The sequence below is a fragment of the Chelonia mydas genome, chromosome 2 (genome assembly GCF_015237465.2).
Source record: "Chelonia mydas isolate rCheMyd1 chromosome 2, rCheMyd1.pri.v2, whole genome shotgun sequence".
NCBI lineage: Eukaryota > Metazoa > Chordata > Testudines > Cheloniidae > Chelonia > Chelonia mydas.
This window is the reverse complement of record NC_057850.1, coordinates 137,261,828-137,282,771: the sequence shown is the minus strand read 5'-3', so window position 1 is coordinate 137,282,771 and position 20,944 is coordinate 137,261,828. Positions and strand designations below refer to the sequence as shown.

Here is a 20,944-nt window from a genome sequence, read left to right as displayed (position 1 = left end):
CGCTCCACCCCTTCCCCCAAGCCCCCACCCTTAACCCGCCTCTTTTTCCCCCCCTCCTCTCCCGTTAGTCCACATGCTGCGTCCTCGCTCCTCCTGCGGGCAGGAGTCAGGGGAGGGAAGTGGGAGGGGCACTGCGTCCTCACTCCTCCCCCCCACTCCTCTTGCCCGTGGCAGTCAGCTGGCTTGCGGTGTTTACGGAGGAGGAGCAAGGACTCGGCGCGCAGCCTCCCTCCCTCCTCTTCCTCCTGCCTGCGGCAGTCAGCTGGTTTGCGGCATTCAAGAGGCAGGGGAGGGAAGGGGAGCCTGCATGCCGAGTCCTTGCTCTTCCTTCCTCCCTCCTGAATGCTGCAAGCCAGCTGATTGCCGCAGGCAGGAGGCTGGGGGAAGAGAGGGAAGGCGCTGATCCGCAGGGTCTGCCGGCGGGCGGGAGGCGCTGGGGGGCGTAGGGGAGCTGATGGGGGGGGGTGCCAGTTGTGGACAAAGCAGGCAGCCAACCGACATTATAGCGAAGCATTGCACAACTTTAAATGGAGCATGTTCTGTAATTGAGCAGGGACGTAAGATCGAAACAACGTTAAGCGAGAGGACGTTAAGTGTGGAATTACTGTAACTCTGATCCCAGCAGCCTGTCAGCAACACTCTGGCTCCCAGCAGCCTTGGTTGTTGACTTACATGGTGACCCCAACATACTCCCGGTCCTGAATTTTCTCAGAAATGTGTGTTCTGCACTGTCCAGCCCTCTCCTGGGTAATTCAGATATTTATAGGTTCCTTGCCCTAGTAACGGGTCAATATGCAACAGTTTGCTACTTTAATTGGAGTTTATTCAAACAGTTCAGTTCAACCATAACACTGGATTAGTTTTAAAGAATAATACTAATTTATATAACGACAAAAAGAGATTAGGTGAGTACAAATACAAGGTATTACAAAGTCAGAAATGGTTACAAGAGAACTAAAGATCTAACGCTTCCTAGTAGCTAAAACTTGACAAACTAGTCTTGATTCAAGGTATAATCCTTACCACACGTTCCCAACAACAGTGCTAAAGTCAGGATCTGTCCCCAAACTCCAAAGAGCTGTTCCTTTGTATTCATAGGTATGTGAGAGAAGGAGGGGGGATGTTTTTGCCCCTCACTTTTATAGTCCAGTCCCACCTTGAAGTGGATTCTTCTGAGGATTACTCCTCAAAGCAAAGTTTATTCAAACAGTAAAGAAGGCCATGCGGAAGTGGCCCCATGCTCTTTCTTCTCCTCTGAGTATGCTGAAATACAGATTTGCCTTGTCTGTCTCTTGCTGTCTCAAGAACCCTGTTTACTACTTTTATGTAAATTTTGGTAAACACACATTCCTTTGTATAAGATAAACCTGTTTAACCACTCTTGCCTAGTCAGGCAACCAACTATGCTACCAACATCATAGAGGGTGAATTCATAACTTTACATGTAATGTTGCTATGTACATTTCACAATGATATTACTGATTAGTGCGTTTTTAGTTTTCAGATGATACCTCACAAGGCATATTTTGTACAAAGATTATTACATAAGTGTGTAGGGTGTGAATACAGGGGTGCATTTGGTCATAGGTTTATTTTTGTATAGATCTGTTTCTTTCTCATGCTGTTAGAGAGCTCTGGTGGTTTAAAATTTTATGCAAAGTACACATAACACTATGGTGGCACAGCTGATTCAGTGTAAACATTACCTAAGATGACAGGAGAATCTCTTCCATCAGAGTAGGTAATCCACCTCTCTGAGAGGCAGTAGCTAGGTCGACTGAAGAATTCTGGCCTCTGTTTACACCTACCACATGCTCCCTTGAAGAGATAAACTATAAGACACTGTGCGGAGCTCTGGAGGAGGGGGTATTTAAGCTATGGGGGAAGCCTGAGGGGTCAGTACTTGTTCTAGGGGCAAGGCAGGGGGCCTTGTGGTCTAAGCTCTCAGGATGATGTACTAGACAGAGGAGCTGTACCCCGAAAGTATACCTGTGGACCTCAAGACAGTAGCAGTGCCTGGACTCTTAATCCTCTGGAGTCTGAACAAACACCTGCAAAGTCAGTGGTTGGATCCCCCATAGCAGTTTGCTGAGGGGCCAAGAGGAGACACTTGTCTGGGGCTGTTTCAGTCTTCCTAATCTGTAATGAGTCAATCCTAACAGTTCTGTAGCTGTCCATAGTGCATTTTAAATAAAATAAGGTATACAAGAACTGAATTTCGAATGTGTAAAGATTTTGAAAGAACCTTTTTTGCTTTTATTATGTGTATAAACAAACAACCCCATTGTTTTTTTGTTTGCGGGCCACCTTTAAGGAAAGGCATTCCATGATCGATCGGCCTAAAATCTAACCTATGCTTAAAATCCCCCTAAAAATCTGTAGTTTGTTTCCTGTGAACCACCCTAGTTGAGAGCTGCAGCATAGATAAAACACCAACTTTTCAGCTGGGTAGTTTGTCATCTACATATAAAGGGTATTGATTTCTCTCACTCATTTGGGCATGCATCACGTCTGTCCTTGTGAACAGGCAGGATATTTACAGTCTCTGAATTGCTTCAGTACTTGCATATTTCAGTGCCTTCCATTCTCCAAGAAATACAGTAGAACCTGAGTTATGAATACCTCAGGAATGGAGTTTCATAAATGACATTTTTTTAACTCTGAACTAAACATTTTGATTCTTTCCAAAGTTTACACCTGAGCATTGACTTAGTACAGCTTTGAAACTTTACTATGCAGAAGAAAAATGCTGCTTTAAACCATCTTAATTTAAATGAAACAAGCACAGAAACAGTTTCCGTACCTTGTCAAATCTTTTTTTAAACTTTCCCTTTATTTTGTAAGTTTGTTTAACACAGTACTGTACTGTTTTCTTTTTTGTGTGTGTCTCTCCCTTGATGCCTGATTGCATACTTCTGGTTCCAAATGAGGTATGTGGTTGACCAGTCAGTTCATAACTCTGAGGTTCTACTGTAGATGTCTTGCAAACCAAAATAAAACTAAATTAGAAATAAAAATCTTAGCAACCTTACCTGTCCAGGTCAGGAGTGTACTGGAAGAGTGTAATGTTTATATTATTTTTTTGTCATTGGTTTAATAACAGCTAGGACTTCTATATATATCTTTCGTACATAAATCTCAACGCTTTTTACAAGTACTCAAGCCTTGCAGTGTCCTTTTTTTCTTATGAGTTTGCAACAGATGCCATCTTCAAACTACTCCACTTTGAAAGTAAAAAAGCAATTTTCTGATGGTTTTAAGTAATTTTGATATTAGAGATTTGCTGTAATAAATCTTTGGCTGGTCAAGACACATTTAGAAAATACTGACAGTTTACTTTTACTGTTATGTTCACTTTTATAAAATTAGGACTGGGCTCTTGGAGTTCTGCATGCCAAAATAATTGCTGCCATAACTCTGATGGGCCCACAGTGGTGGTTGAAAACAGTTATCGAACAGGTAAGAAAGTAACATTTTTTTTCTTAGAGCGCATTAAAATATAAGTTAAGTATAAAAAAGAACAAAAACAAGGAAGGACCTGAACCTAAAATTGGTAACTCCTATTTCAAAAGCCATGTATGTCCACTCCCCACAAAATGTTTGAGTTAACATTTTACCATAATACCTGGTTATGTCCTGCAATGTTTTGCCTCCAAATATTTCTTAACAGTCTTATTTCTTGGTGCTCATTTTTCTCATTAATCATAACTTTTTTTTAACACCTGGTCCTTGAGTATCTGCCTTCTGATTTAGATAGTACTGGGCACAAAATTTTGTTAACTGGGATTCCAGGCTGTAAATAAAAATTAGCTATGTGGAAAAAAATCTTTGAGAGTAGAGTAGTCTTAAAAAAGTTTTTTGATTTTTATTTTTTTTTTATATTAGCTAGGAAATTTAAAGTTAAGGTTAAATTTGGAAATTATAATGCATGGAAATACACAATTAAAGTCATTCATTCAATCTTAACTGATTGTCTGCCAGCTGTGCAAACACTGTACATGGAGACTTCTTGCTAAAGGTTCTTGTTTATGACTTTAACTCTGTAATCTACTAAATCTCTTTTATTTGTGTAGTTGGTCTGTGAAGTTGAACTCTGGAGTACATGGCTTTGTATGTACATGCAGATTGCCTGCCATGCTGTGCCCATGGGTATAAACTACCTAATTTGAGGTCCAGTCTTTAAAGTGTAGTTGTAGGCCACATATGGAGTATTGCATACAGTTTTGGGCCCCCCACTTCAGAAAGGATGTGGACAAATTGGAGAGTCCAGCGGAGGACAACTAAAATGATTAGGGGGCTGGGGCACATGATTTATGAGGAGAAGCTGAGGGAACTGGGCTTATTTAATCTGCAGAAGAAGAGTGAGGGGAAATTTGATAGCAGCCTTCAACTACCTGAAGTGGGGTTCCAAAGAGGATGGAGCTTGGCTGTTCTCATTGGTGGCAGATGACAGAACAAGGAGCAATGGTCTCAAGTTGCAGTTGGAGAGGTCTAGGTTGGATATTAGGAAAAACTTTTTCACTAGGAGGGTGGTGAAACACTGGAATGGGTTACCTAGGGAGGTGGTGGAATCTCCTTCCTCAGAGGTTTTTAAGGCCTGGCTTGACAAAACCCTGGCTGGGATGATTTACTTAGGATTGGTCCTGCTTTGAGCAGGGGGTTAGACTAGATGACCTCCTGAGGTCTCTTCCAACCCTAATTATTCTATGATAATCTGTTTAAAAATAATATCTGTGAGGTTCTGTGTTTATCTTAATGATCCTAGATCATATCTATTCAATTTATAAGTAAATAGATGGTCTTTCTAAATGCAAACCCTGGAAACTGAGGGTCAGCCTGTATTACTTCTGGCTCACAAATCATTAGTAATTTTACAGCAGTTCAGTGCAGTAGTGCCTTGCTATTATAATCAGGATTGGGACCTCATTGAACTGGATGCTGTAGAAACACATAGTAAAGAGACTCTGTATGTCCCAAAAAGATAATCTAAGGTAAAATAATATTCTGTTTGATTAATGGTGGAATAGAATCTTACTTTCTTCCATAGCTGCTGGCTCTGCAGTGTTAACAAGGAATACAAAGTAGTAAACATTTATTTTAGTAAAGTTAAGCAGCTATATGCTTAAAGAGAGTAACTGTTGTACAAGAAAATGCCATTTTTACATAGTCACTTCTCAAAATGGTGTTTTAAGAATTTTGTAGTGCCAGTATCACAGCTATATGTCTCTGCTAAAACTCTGTATGACAATGCTTTCATTTGAAACAGTGTATTGTTTTTGGTAATTGTCCCAGACATTGTCTCATTTGGTGAAGAGAGGTATATGCTTCGCTTTATGCCATATGGGCCCTATGTAAATGCCAGACAGTCAGAATATTTTACTCTAGAGACAGGTGTACTTTTGTTTAAGTCTCCCTTACTCTTATTTCAGGTTCAGCTACATCACTTCTCTGTTTTGGAGTCACTAGCAGGGTCATGGTACACTATTTGAGGTTTTCATTGCTCTGTAAAAGGTGACACCAAGTAAAAATGGATTGGGTGACCTTAACTGTATGTTTCCATTCTTTTTAATGTTTTCTCTTTTAAGTGTAACTTATTTTTAAAATTTAGACTTTCTTACGTTTGTGAGGGTTTTGTGTTCTCAATTTTTTTCCTCACACAAGTAATTTCCTGAAGAGTTTTGGAACCCCAATATCTCAGAAATGCTTACCTACATTGCTTGAAGCTTTCTAGAAAAATCCTACCCTGGTAGATGATACTGCGTGCCAACTTTCTTATGGATTAGTCAAGTATTGGCAAGGTTTGGAGTCAAAATCGGTCTTAGAATGGGAGAATCAACCTTAGTATGGAGATACAATAGTAAACTGACCAATCCTAAATATGATTGCACTTTTTCTACTCAGAATATTCAAGTAAGTTCTTTGAAAAAAAAAAAAACATATGTCCACAAACGTCAATTTTGAACACTCAGGTCAGAAAATGGAATAATTGTTGTTATACCTCTAATAACTCAGGACATAACATGTCCTGTATTTTTATTGTATGTGTCTAATACATTAAGCTACAGTACAATTTAAAACTGGAATAGAAAATAGAAAAATATTGCATACAGATGTGCATTGTGATAGTCTCCGTTAAAATGAAGTTTTTTTCCTAACTTTCAAGAGTTTGCAAATATGAAAACTTGATATTACTATTATAAAGGTATGTCAATAATTTTTAATATGACCTTTTCTTAACTAAAAAGGAGATCAGTAAATAAGAAAGTTAAAGGTTTCCTGAGGCTTACCTTTAGATATGTTACAAGTTGGATCCTAGCAGAATTTTTAAGCTCCACAGGAGAAGAGCTTCTAGTGTATAAAATAGATATAATTAATATCACTACATGTTTTAAGCAATAAATGTGGGTTTATTTCATTTTTTTTCTCATTTCTTATCCATTCCTCTACACTATCCTGCTATAAGAGGAAAGGATATAAACGCCTGAAATTGACTCAATCTCTGGAAACAGGACTAGGTGACCAATGAAAGTGAAAATTAATAGAAAAGTGAAAGTTGGCTTCAGATGGATTCTATACCAAATGAACCAAGATTAAGGAGGAAACTTCTCCCCCAAAAAATTGATCTTGAGAACTTTTTGTTACATAGACATGAGCAACTAAAGAATATTAAGATAAATAAAATCTTACTGGCCTTACAGAGAAAGCTAAGTGTCACTTGGGAAGAATGAGGTGTCTACATTTATTTATTACTCCTGGGGAAATTCTGCATCAAAAAATTAAAAATGTGCACAATATTTTAAAATTCTGCAAGATTCTGTGTATTTTATTTGGCAAAATAACAAAATATAGTCATGCCAGTTTCAATTATTTTGGCAATTTATTTCAATATACCTGTCAGCAAATATGTCTGTAACAATACAACAAAAAAGATTCCTTGCTAGACATATAAATACAGAACTTTGAGTAATTCATTTAAACTACAATACAGAAACGTATTTCCCGCACCCCTCAGAAGCAGTGCAAAGGCTTGGGAGAGTCAGGGATAATGGAGGAGCTGAGGGAGAGGGAAGTAATTGCTGGGAAGGAGCCTGGAAGTGAACTTGGAGGGTTGTTGTGTGTGGGTGGGACAAGTATGGAGCAGATAATTTAAGGGGGAAGGAATTGTTAGAGAGTTGGGGAGCCTCTCCCAGGCAGACCCTGGCTGACCCTTAGCCTCTCCCATTCAGTCAAGCACATCTGCCCCATCCCTGTGTGTCCCTGCACCTCCACTACCCACTGTGGCCCTGAACCTCACTCAGCCAGGCATAGCTACCCCTGTCCTGATGTGTCCCTGCACCTCCACTTCCCATCGAGCCAGGCATAACTGCTCATGTCCCCATGTGTCCCTGCACCCCCACTCTCATTCAGCCCCTGGTTCAGTGTTGTCACCCCACTAGCTCCTATGCCCCTGCCGCACTCTGTCCTCCCACACTAGCACTTCTGAATCCTAGTCTGTATGGGAACACCCCCCACCCCCAACAACCCTGTGTGCCCCGCTCTGTCTGTCCTGGGCCTTCTCACCTGGCCCCATGGGCAGGGTGCTGTGAGGAAAGCAGCCTCTGCCCCCTCCCTCTCTGTGGTTGGCTGCTGTGCCCCATGAGCCAGCTGCCCTCTCTTCTGGTGCCACAGCAGCTCCTGGTGGGCAGAAGGTGTAATTGTAGTGTGACCCCTCTCACAGCTTCCCTTCACCTCCCCATCAGAGTCAATTATTCAGGGTGGGGGCATGTGAGGGGGACATTAATTCTGCACTTGTATAATGGCGCAGAATGCCCCCAGGAAAAATGTATAGACACTTCTATAGTGTTTATCGTGTTAGTATCTGAGCACTTTTTCAAAACAAAGATCTATCACTTACCTCTGGAAGATGGAACTCTCCTCCTTTTTCTAAACTGCTTTCTTGTCCTTTCCTACATATGCTAGGGCAACAATTAGTTGCTGACAGTAGTTCCTCCTGGTTCCACTTCAGCTAATTTTGAAAGACGTTTAATTGCTAATATAGACTGGATAAACAATTTTCAATAAGGTAACAGAAAGTATGAAACAGACTTGTTGGAACCACTTTGGGATTTCTTCCCTTGACTTTTCAGAAGAGCCTATATTTGAGCTTCTGATCATGCTGCCAACACTCACTCGTTCAGTCAGGCTCTTGGTTCAGTGGTGTTTTGGTTTTAGTTTGGAGATTTGGGGGTAACTTTATTTTTTGGTGGGTTGGTTGATTTTATCATAATATTCTTATTACCGTATTTCCTTTCACACCCACTGCATGCAAGTTACTTGTTTTGAATGTACACATGCCTACTGAATGGCATTTTGGTAAAAGTTTACACTACATTACTTTACACTTGTACACCAAGGATATAACTGTAGATTTAAAGGTGAGGAAAAAACTAATAGTGACTACTGTTTTAGGTATTTAAGTAGGATGAAAGTTAGAATAGAATGAATGGGAGGTAGATTAAGGATGCTACAGTTCCTTGTTTTTGCAGTTTACACTGCTGACATTTATGGAGTAACTGGAGTATAATAAAAGCTATTAGAAAAGGGACCACTAAGGGAGAAACAGAATGTGTTGTATGTTACAGTAGTATGTATATCTGTGGACAAAGAGATGTCTCTGAATTGAGGAGTAATGATAGTGCGTGTGAGAGAGAGAAAAATTGTGTATTATTAAAATTAGAAACCTGGACATATTTTAAAGAATGTAAATATGATAAACTTAATGTATAATGAAAAAATACATAGGTATGTATGCTAAATACTTTCATAATTATGGATCAAAATTCATGGACTAAAAATTAAATTAACAGTTGTTAAACACCTGGTTTATTAAAAACCAGTTACTGAAACATTTTTGTATTTCTGTAACATCACCAGCAGTTACAAAAATAAGTTTTGCCGTTGCTGGTATTTTTTCTACAATCATAGCCATTTCTCCAACTGAAAAACAGCCTTTCTTAGGCCTGGTCTACACTAAAAAGCTAGGTTGACCCAACTACACCACTCAGGGGTGTGAAAAATCCAGACACCTGTGCAGTGTAGTTAAGCCAACCTAACCCTTGGTGTAGACATCACTGGGTTGACGGAAAAATTCTTCCATTGACCTAGTTACTGCCTCTCATGTCTAATGTCGCCTCTAATGTCGCTGTAGCATTTCAAGTGTAGACAAGCGCTAAGTCTGTGATAACTTGTGAAGGTGTCACCAAAGTTATTTAACTCGGTATGTTTAAGGAAAATATTGAAGTACTAACAAACAAACACTTGAATTATGTAAAACACTTTTATTTACCAAAACCTGTAGCGATTTTCTGATTCACTCTTCCTGATCGTTTTGTCTTTCTTCTTAGGTTTATGCAAATGGAATTCGTAATATCGATTTACATTTTATCATTCGAAAACTGGCAACACCTGTCATCTCTGTTCTATTACTTTCCCTTTGTATACCTTATATCATAGCTTCTGGCGTTGTTCCTTTGTTAGGTAAGTATAAATTACAGGTATTTGTTTCATTATCTGGCCGTTGTGCCTAAGAGGGGCTATGTCTACACGACCACCTCTGTCAGCAAAATTTATGTCGCTCAGGGGTGTGAATATTCCACCTCCGAGTGACATAAATTACACGGGCATAAGCGCTAGTGTACACAGCACTGTGTTAGCGGGAGAATTCTCTCGCAGACATGGTTACCAGTGCTCACTGGGCGTGGATTAATAATGTCGATGGGAGAGAGTGGCTACACAAGAGATCTTATAGCAGCACACCTGCATCGCTCTCTAGTGTAGCCTTAGATGTAATAAAGGAAATACAGTATAGCATCAATGTTAACTAGCACATGTAAATGCTTAAATAGTGATGTCACCATGCATTTTGTTTAATGTCTTTGATACGTTGAATATAAATGTTTTAAATGAGATATTAGAGAGACTAGGTGGGTGAGCAGATATCTTTTATTGAACCAACTTCTGTAGGGGAGAGAGACAAGCTTTCAAGCTTACACAGAGCTCTTCAGGTCTAGGAAATGTACTCAGTATGTCACAGTTAAATACAAGGTAGAATAGATCGTTTAGCATAAGTAATTAACACTCCATTTCAGGGGGCCATTCAAGGTGAAGTGGCCAGTTAACATCTCTCCAGGCATTTGAGGGAAGGAGAGCTGGGGGAGGAGGGGGTTAAGTGGGTGTTATATATATATATAGTTGTACAATCATGGAATCTCAGGGTTGGAAGGGACCTCAGGAGGTCATCTAGTCCAACCCCCTGCTCAAAGCAGGACCAAGCCCCAATTTCTGCCCCAGATCCCTAAATGGCCCCCTCAAGGATTGAACTCACAACCCTGGGTTTAGCAGGCCAATGCTCAAATATCACTGAGGCCAGACACCTGTTAGTGTAGGTGGACATATGTTCTATCATATTAAAAGCTTATTGAGCTGAGTTAAAGAGTTAATTCTCAGAGAGGGTGCAAAGGGAAGACTAGAGTAGGTGAAACTAATGTATTTTGTTTTGTATTGTTATCAGTACATTAAAGTTGTTAAAATGTTTCTGAATTTGAGTTCTGTTTAAATATAAGTTCCATAGATGTGGACTATTTCCACCAGCTTTCTAGAACAGTAACTAAATTTACTAAGGCACAAATAGATAATTGTGCAAATTTCAGCAGAAACATAAGGAATTCAAAGTTTTGATGGAACATCTGTTTTGGTTACCACTTGTTTGTTGTTAAGCTTTTTATATGTGAGGCAGTTATGGATATAGGGAGTCCAGTAATTGTACCAGTTGGTCATTCACCTCTTACATGAATGTAGGTGAACATCTCATCGTATCTGAAACTATATATATGTCAGTAAGCAAACAGGACTCCTGCTCACTGTTTGGTTTTGCAACTTGAGTTTTCACAATGCTTACAACTTCAGCCCCCAGTGCCCAGTTGTTATGTTGGATCTTTTAAAATTCTGGACATGTTGTTTGCCTGCTCTCCAATAAATGTGTAACATAAATGAGCGTGTACAGGCTATGTTCACAAACTCATGATTTCAGTTAAATGAGGAAGTGGAGGTAAAACTAGATACTCACTAGCAATAGAACTGACGGTATGCTTGTTTACAAGGGTAGGCAAATTAGTTTATTTTCCTCAGTTATGATTCATTTGATACACAGTATTTAGAAATGCATATTTCATGCTAATATTTAGCCTTACTTGTGGTACTTCCCTAGGGGAGAGGGGGAGAAAAGTGCATGTTCTGTTCAATAGTGCTGTTGGATACTGCAAGATGTAATGGATATATGTGGACCTAACTATATATATTTTGCAGGTGTTACTGCTGAAATGCAAAATTTAGTACAGCGCCGAATCTATCCTTTCCTACTCATGGTGGTGGTTTTGATGGGGATCCTGTCCTTCCAGGTCCGCCAGTTCAAGCGCCTTTATGAACATATTAAAAATGACAAGTACGTACACATCACCTGCCCTGTAGCTGGAAATTTTTCTTAAATTGTGACAAGTGAGATCAGACCTCTTTTGAGTTCAGAAATGATGTAACATTGTACACCATGTCATTACTGTGCCACATGATGGAATGGGCAGATTCTTCATGCACATCCTTGGCACCAATTGTATATAATTAGAAAGCATATTTGCTTTAATGTATTTGGACAAATGATATTTGCTGTGTACTGATTTTTCTCAATGCAACATGTTGGAGAAATATTGGGGAATTAAACATTGAGCTGAAAAATCTCAATGTGTGTAAGTTCCGAATAAAAGTGAAAGATTCCTTCACAATAAAGTACCTCAATAAAATATTGTTACTAAGGGACTGGATGGCTAAAGAAACTTGCAATGGATTTCAGGTTATCAGTTCAAATATGGCCTCTGCTGGTATTTGATAGCAGTGAAAAGTCACTAAAATGTAACCGCTCTTGATGACTTTGGTTCATGAGAACAGCCATACTGGGTCAGATCAGCTGTCCATTAAGACCAGTATTCTGTCTTTTGCTATGGCCAGTGCCAGGTGCTTCAGAGGGAGTTATCAGAACAAGGCAATTCCAAGTGATCCATCTCTTGTCGTCCAGTCCCAGCTTGTGGCAGTTGGAGGTTTAAGGACACCTAGAGTGTGGGGGTTTTTTCCCCTAGTAGATGTATGTGCTTTACAAAACTAACCCTAAATGGCTCCCATATTGACATCATCACTAGAGAAGCCAAAGCCTGGATAAGTGAAATGAGTGAGCAAATATCTGACCACTAGATGTGGCACTTGCAGCACTGTGGTGACGCACAGGGGTAGCGCAGCGTGGGAAAGTACAGCCCCTGCTGCATTTGTACTGTAAGAAGCAGACTGTTTTGCCCTACAAGGATTTCAGTTTGATACTCTTCCACTTTATTAAAAATGTAGCTACTGATCTGTACTTGACTGAAGAGCAGAACTCATTTCCTCTCTGTAAGTAACCTTATTTGACATCCTTGTAGGAAAGGGGAACTTACGCAATCAGATTTTGAAGTAATTTACAAAATAAAGCATATGCATACAAGATAGTGCAAAATTAGTTCTTTAAACGTAACCTTGTTGAATTAAATCGTTGATATAGCACAGAACTTCAGCAGGGAATGTGGCTTATGCTGTTTATGTGAAGTAAAATAAGGGCACATGACAAAAGGTGACAGTTTGGAAAAAGGAACATGAGAAAAGACTGAGGAAGAGAATGACAGATTGGTTCCTGAAGAAAGTGGGTTCTGAGGAGAAATTACTAGAAGGGGAGTGCCTTCTGAGCTTGGGGATTAACATTAAAAAAGGCATGAAACCGAGTGCAAAAGGCAAAAAGCAGTAATGTGACAGGATTAAGAAGAATGTAAGGAGCGATTTGGGAGGAGGGCAGTGGTAGAAAGAAATTACATTGTGCCAGGGTCAATAAACTACTGCCTCTCAAGGAGGTGGATTAACTATGCGGATGGCAGAAGCGCTCTCATCTGTGTAGCATCTCACTGAAGCAGTACAGTGGCGCAGCTGCATCCCTACTGATGCAATGTTTTAAGTGTAGATCTGCCCTCAGGCAGCTGTTGTGAAGAAGAATTTGAAAATGTAACCCAACTACAAAGGGTAGAAATATTTCTTTAAAATGAAAACCGAGATTCTTAGGTAATTGGGACTTGGGTCCCTAGACACAGACCAATAATGCCTATGATTAATCCTGCTCTGCCAAGAAGGTGCAAACTAAGCACCTGAATTTAAGTAAAAGGATGGAAGGAAGCCAGTGAGGAGGTTCAAGTGTGGAGTAAGAAGCTTGGCTGGAATGACAGGAGGACTATGTTAGTAGTAGTGTTTTCAATACGCTGGATGGTAGAGGGGTGAGAAAAGTGCATTCATGACATTTTACCATTTTGTTGAATAATGACTGTTTGTCTTTAAAATCCCAGGTACCTTGTTGGACAACGACTTGTGAATTACGAGCGAAAATCTGGTAAACAAAGCACATCACCACCACCACCTCAGTCTGCACAAGCATAGAATGGTCACATCAAACACCTCAACCTTTTCTTTGCCTTTACATGTCCTTTTTCACAGACGTCTCTTCAGTCTTTGGACATACTTCCCTATGATCTTCTCAGCAGTGTTTCTATTTGTCGCTTCTCTTGGTAGCATTCAGATAGCAGTTAAGGTTCTGTGTCTTTACCTGCATATTCTGATGTTATCCGTGCTGTCTGAGGTCTGTAAATGTGTAAATAGAAGTATCCTGATACCGAAAACCTTGGATTAAAAAGAATGTGCATTGTACATCTTTAAAAAAGTATATTAATTTATTAAATCGAGTTGTCACTTTATTTTGGACTGCTGTTCTGTTGACAAACAATGTGCCACAAATAAATGGTGCAAAGGGGCAAGTCATTTTTATAAAAATTGGAGCATATTTTATGGTGTTCATGACAGTTCTTATTACAGTAATATGATTTTCTTGGGCTGGAAGGCCACACTGGGAATATAAAAAGGAAATAACCACCCTTCCAGTCAGCAGTGAAGTGGCTGTGGTAAGAACACAATGAACTATGTAGCTTACTGTCAGTCTTTTTTATTGTTTTGTATAACACCAAAGCAGTTGTACATTTTCTATTGCCTGATTATTTTTTTTTCATGTGTCTGGGTTTGTAATATTGTACAGTTACTGGTAGGTCAGGAAAAATATTTCCTTATTTAGACAGTACTTGTAGGGGCTCAGTGACATTAATTCTTTGGCACTGAAAATCAGGATTTCATGATTCTAAGCACCAAATCAAAATTCAATAGCTCTAAATGGTAGGAGCACTTAAACCTGCCAATTGAGGGGTATGTAAGAAGACTACAGTTCTAATTCTCAACCAATATTTCCCTGACATATCTAAAGCTCTGCATTTGAAATGATTACAGTAAATTTCCCTAATGAGTTTTATTTACTCAGAAGAAGCTTAGCTGACCTGTTTGCACAGGACCATAGTGTGAGAAACATGCTGTGAAATGCTCTTTCACTGAACACCTTGAAAAACTGTTTTTTTTTTCTTACAACCAAAGCTGCAAATTATACTATAAATGTTATATTAGATCACATACAAATAAAATAAACCTTTACCTTTTCATTTGTAAGGGAGTAACACTAGAAACTTTCAGTGAACATGTACAGAATGTTACCTGTGGAAAACGAAATCCACGTAGTATTAAACAGAGTTAAAGAAAAATGAACTACTTTCATTGCAAGGATACAGCCAAACGAGAGCCACCAAAATCAAGTTCAACAACTTCTGATATTTTTATATTTAGATAGAATTTTTTTCAGTGGTGATAATGATTTTTTTACGTAGATGTCTTTTAAAGAAAAATACAGAACAATAATACAAAGCTTTAAGTAGAGTTAAATCATGTGCTTAGATGCAGTTATCCGTTTCCGGACTGTATGAGGAAAAAAATATATGGAGATTTATTGTGGTAATCAGAAAACTAAAGGAACATGCTTAAATTACTACTCAGCATTCTCCCTGAGCATTGCATATTTAATTATATGTATGTAAAATATAATACGTTGGACATACAAGATGCTGCATCTCTGCCTCTGATTTGACAGTGAAGTTTGAGAGCTGTATTGGTCCAGGATTTTTTTAAACTGAATTAATATCTTGGTATCAGGAGCCTAGATTCCTTGACAATGTACACATGCCAGATGCATCTGTGTTAAGCAGTAGGAGGATTGGGCTATCGCTACCAAGAGATCAACAATTGGTACTTTACATTACTTTATTCTAGTCATTTTGAACTATAATATGTGAGCACTTTGGAGTGATTCTTAGAAAATGTCCAGTAAAATGAAGTAATGGAAAAATGGCCTAAACATTTTCACTGTCCATGTCAATTTAAAGTTAAATTGAGTATTCACATCCCAAATATTTTTGACATGCAAATGTTTTACATTTGAATATGTATAGTGGTGTACTTTCTGTAAGATAAATATTTTTCAAAAAGATGAAATTTACTGGTAACGCTTTGAGTTCCACCAAGATTTGATCCGGGACGTAGTCTTTGGTAAACAATTCCAAACAGTCTTACCACTCACATATTGCCAGCACTGCTGTGCTTCTTCATGTAGCATTTTCAATAGTGCACTCTTGTAATTTGTGTTTTTTATCCAGATAAACTGGTGTTCAAGAAATATTAAAGTTTATTAAGAAAAAGCCTTTGTGCTTTGTTTCTTATTACTGTTTGTTTTTAAAAATCATAATACAAACCAAATCTGCATTTGGGTCAGTTAGGTAAACTTATTAAATATTTTGCACTAAAGATAGACGCAAGATTACATGAGTTATGTTTGCTTTTCTTAATGAAAATAAGTTGCATTATTTTACAGATATTTAAGGGAAGTGAAGTTTGTTGCTGTATCTGGCCACTATAAACCTCCAAAAGTCTTTTTATCTCAAGATATTATTTTATTCTGAGTATATTTTACACATTTGTCCCACACAACCTTCACTGTCTTTCCTGAGACACACAGAGTTGAGAAGAAAATGTAAGGCAGCTTTTGTTTTAAGGTTTAATACTCTAGTTAAATAATACTCTGGATTATTGTCCTGTGTGATAGAGATTCAACAGTAAAGGCTTTATTATGGCAGTTAATTCTTCACCATTGTTAGGGGGGCTGAGAGACTCTGCACCAGTGGCATCTGTGTCTGAAGCAAAATATCTCCAGGAATGCTGGAGTAGCACATAGTGCAGTGGACACTGTATGCTCTTTGGAAAAGTGCAGTGTGCACTTCCCATGTCAGTAAGTGCTTTAGTCTGAGGACTGGTGTGGAAGGGGTGAAGCCATTGCCCCACTTAATCAATCAACTCCCTTTTTGTGTGGCCATCACTACTGGTGGCATTAGATATTTCAGGTCTGTGCACCAAGGGATTGCGAGGGTGGAATTGTAGACACCCTTGCACGCCAAATAGGGCTAATCACAGCATGAAGGTTTTAATCAAAGGGGGGTTATTTTTCTGAAACTAAGTTTGCTAATTGTTTCCTGCTGAGGAATTGTCTTAATCAGTTTATACTATTTACTTGAATTTTAACTATGTAGCTAGTAAACGTTTATATTACTTTAAATTAAACATATTAAGTACAAATTAAAGGGAAACTGTATTGTAATAAAATATTACCAGTGCCCTTAAAGGGAGTAAACTGTTAGTTAAAACTTTGCATCTCTCTGCTGGGCCCCCTTCACATCAAACAAACTGCTTATCTTCACTTTCAAGGCCCTTTAGAGCAGTGGTTCTCAAAGCCGGTCCACTGCTTGTTCGGGGAAAGCCCCGGCGCGCCGGACCGGTTTGTTTACTTGCCGCGTCCGCAGGTTCGGCCAATCGTGGCTCCCACTAGCCGCAGTTCGCCACTCAGGCTAATGGGGGCTGCAGGAAGCGGCGCAGGCCAAGGGACGTGCTGGCTGCCCTTCCCGCAGCCCCCATTAGCCTGGAGCGACGATCGGCCGAACCTGCGGACATGGCAGGTAAACAAACCGGTCCGGCCCACCAGGGGCTTTCCCTGCACAAGCGGCGGACCGGCTTTGAGAACCACTACTTTAGAGTATGTCTATGTTGCATTTAAAAACCTGCTGACTTGGGCTTGCAGCGCTCAGTCTAAGGAGCTGTTTAATTGCACTGTAGACATCTGGGTTTGGGCTGCAGCCTGGGCTGTAGGACCCTACAGCCCAAGCCGGAACGTCTACACAGCACTTAGCAGCCCTGCAGCCCAAGTCAGCTGGCGCAGGCCAGCCATAGGTGTCTAACTGCAGTGTAGTTACAGCCTATCCCCACCCTACCTATTGTCTCATTTCACTGTTGAAATGTTGACTCCCATCTCCGATCAACCAGTAAGGCCAATTTCCATTGCCCACTTGTTAAGTTTTCAAATAAGCACCTTTGTACTTTCTCCCATGCTGCCCTGCACACTTGGGAGATGCGCCATGTAAACAGCCACAAAGCTATCTCATTATCCTCCTTTAAATCCCTCCTGAAAGTTCTGCTTTGCCCTGATGCCTACAAAACACTTAACTTGGTGCACTGAGCCCACTGCCTAACATGCTGACCATTGCTGTCTCGTTGTTCCCTTGCATGCCCTGTCTGTATCCATTTGTTGTCTTTTATCTTCGACTTAGCTTGTAAGCTCTTTGGGTAGGAACCATCTTTGTTTTCTGTTTATATGGTGTCTAACACAGTGGGGTCCTGGTCCATGATTAGGGCTTGTAGGCACTACAGTAATACGAATAATACATTTACATATTATTTATATATTATTTGTATATATAAATATATATAAAATCAAACAGGCAGGCACCTACATAGACTGATAATGCAGATTAGGAAATATATCTCCAGACTGAAACAAATGGGGAAACTGGAGCTTTTTCAAAACTGGAAGGTAAGTTTGATTTCATTTTTTTAAATTAGTTAACTTTACAGTACTTGTTAAATTAAAACTCAAACCCCCACCCCCACCCCCCCACCCCACCACCACCTGGTAAATTCTTACATCTTACATTTTCAAAAGTTTTGGTAAATTCTGACCTCTAGTTCATTCTAATGTGGAGATACATTTCCTGTGTCAAAGGAGGATATTGATATAATAGGCATCAGAGAACCTGGTGGAGTGAGGACAATCAATGGAACACAATCATTCTGGGGTACAAAATATATCAGAAGGACAGAACAGGTTGGGCGGGGGGAGTGGCACTATATGTGAAAGAAAATGTAGAATCAAATGAAATAAAAATCTTATATGAATCCACATATTCCGTAGAATCTCTATGGATAGTAATTCCATGCTCTTATAAGAATATAACCGTAGGGATCTATTATCAACCATCTGACCAGGACAGTGATTGTAATGATGAAATGCTAAGGGAGATTAGAGAGACTATCAAAATAAAAAACTCAATAGTGGGCGATTTCAATTATCCCCATATTGACTGGGTACATGTCACCTCAGGACGAAATGCACAGACAAAATTTCTCCATACTTTAAATGACTGCTTCTTGGAGCAGCTGGTACAGGAACCCACAAGGGGAGAGGCAACTCTCGATCTACTCCTGAGTGTAGCGCAGGATCTGGTCCAAGAGGTAACTATAACAGGAAATAGTGACCATAATAAAATAACATTTAACATTCCTGTGGTGGGAAGAACACATCAACAGCCCAACACTGTGGCATTTAATTTCAGGAAGGAGAACTATGCAAAAATGAAGGGGTTAGTTAAACAGAAATGAAAGGGTACAGTGACTAGAGTGAAATCCCTGCAAGCTGCATGGACACTTTTCAAAGACACCATAATAGAGGCTCAACTTAAATGTATACCCCAAATTAAAAAACACAGTAAAAACTAAAAAAGAGCCACCGTGGCTTAACAACCTTGTAAAAGAAGCAGTGAGAGATAAGGCATCTTTTAAAAAGTGGAAGTCAAATCCTAGTGAGGTAAATAGAAGGGAGCAGAAACACTGCCAAATTAAATGTAAAAATGTAATAAGAAAAGCCAAAAAGGAGTTTGAAGAACAGCTAGCGAAAAATTCAAAAGGTGGTAATAAAATGTTTTTTAAGTACATCAGAAGCAGGAAGCCTGCTAAACAACCAGTAGGGCCCCTGGATGATCAAGATACAAAAGGAGCACTTAAAGACGATAAAGTCATTGCGGAGAAACTAAATGAATTCTTTGCTTCAGTCTTTGTGGCTGAGGATGTTAGGGAGATTCCCAAACCTGAGCCATCTTTTGTAGGTGACAAAGCTGAGGAATTGTCACAGAGTGAAGTGTCACTAAAGGAGGTTTTGGAATTAATTGAGAAACTTAACAGTAACAAGTCACCGGGACCAGATGGCATTCACCCAAGCGTTCTGAAAGAACTTAAATGTGAAATTGCGGAACTGTTAACTATGGTTTGTAACCTGTCCTTTAAATCAGCTTCTGTACCCAATGACTGGAAGATAGCTAATGTAACGCCAATATTTAAGAAGGGCTCTAGAGGTGATCCCGGCAATTACAGACCGGTAAGTTTAACATCAGTACTGGGCAAATTAGTTGAAACAATAGTAAAGAATAAAATTGTCGGACACGAAGAAGAACATAAATTGTTGCGCAAAAGTCAGCATGGTTTCTGTAAAGGGAAATCATGTCTTACTAATCTATTAGAGTTCTTTGAAGGGGTCAACAAACGTGGAGAAGGGGGATCCAGTGGACATAGTGTACTTAGATTTTCAGAAAGCCTTTGACAAGGTCCCTCACCAAAGGCTCTTACATAAATTAAGTTGCCATGGGATAAGAGGGAAGATCCTTTCATGGATTGAGCACTGGTTAAAAGACAGGGAACAAAGGGTGGGAATAAATGGTAAGTTTTCAGAACGGAGAGGGGTAACTAGTGGTGTTCCCCAAGGGTCAGTCCTAGGACCAATCCTATTCAACTTATTCATAAATGATCTGGAGAAAGGGGTAAACAGGGAGGTGGCAAAGTTTGCAGATGAAACTAAACTGCTCAAGATAGTTAAGACCAAAGCAGACTGTGAAGAACTTCAAAAAGATCTCACAAAACTAAGTGATTGGGCAACAAAATGGCAAATGAAATTTAATGTGGATAAATATAAAGTAATGCACATTGGAAAAAATAACCCCAACTATACATACAATATGATGGGGGCTAATTTAGCTACAACTAATCGGGAAAGAGATCTTGGAGTCATTGTGGATAGTTCTCTGAAGACGTCCACACAGTGTGCAGCAGCAGTGAAAGAAGTAAACGGAATGTTAGGAATCATTAAAAAAGGGATAGAGAATAAGACAGAGAATATCTTATTGCTCTTATATAAATCCATGGTACGCCCACATCTTGAATACTGCGTACAGATGTGGTTCCCCTCATCTCAAAAAAGATACATTGGCATTAGAAAAGGTTCAGAAAAGGGCAACTAAAATGATTAGGGGTTTGGAACGGGTCCCATATGAGGAGAGATTAAAGAGGCTAGGACTTTTCAGCTTGGAAAAGAGGAGACTAAGGGGGGATATGACAGAGGTCTATAAAATCATGAGTGGTGTGGAGAAAGTGAATAAGGAAAAGTTATTTACTTGTTCCCATAATATAAGCCCCCTAACATCAACCTGTGGAACTCCTTGCCTGTGGAGGTTCTGAAGGCTAGGACTATGACAGGGTTTAAAAGAGAACTGAATAAATTCATGGAGGTTAAGTCCATTAATGGTGATTTGCCAGGATGGGAAAGGAATGGTGTCCCTACCCTCTGTTTGTCAGAGGGTAGAGATGGATGGCAGGAGAGAGATCATTTGATCATTACCTGTTAGGTTCACTCTCTCTGAGGCACCTGGCACTGTCAGCAGACAGGATACTGGGCTGGATGGACCTTTGGCCTGACCCAGTATGGCCATTCTTG

The 20,944-nt window shown here is 39.6% G+C and overlaps 1 protein-coding gene across 5 annotated transcripts in view; it reads left to right on the top strand.

Moving 5' to 3' along the window:
- The window catches only part of MARCHF6 (membrane associated ring-CH-type finger 6), a 122,409-nt gene extending 106,690 nt beyond the window's left edge, over positions 1-15,719 (top strand). For 4 of the 5 annotated variants that reach the window (XM_037893341.2, XM_037893337.2, XM_037893340.2 and 1 more), the window contains 4 exons: positions 3,370-3,459; positions 9,384-9,516; positions 11,344-11,479; positions 13,443-15,719. In XM_037893341.2, the coding sequence (XP_037749269.1) occupies positions 3,370-3,459; positions 9,384-9,516; positions 11,344-11,479; positions 13,443-13,533 (450 nt within the window). In that variant the 3' untranslated portion in view covers positions 13,534-15,719. Of the gene's footprint in view, positions 1-3,369; positions 3,460-5,429; positions 6,723-9,383; positions 9,517-11,343; positions 11,480-13,442 lie in introns of those variants that run through there. The other variant, XM_037893339.2, reaches the window with a different exon arrangement.
- The last annotated feature ends 5,225 nt before the right edge of the window (positions 15,720-20,944 follow it).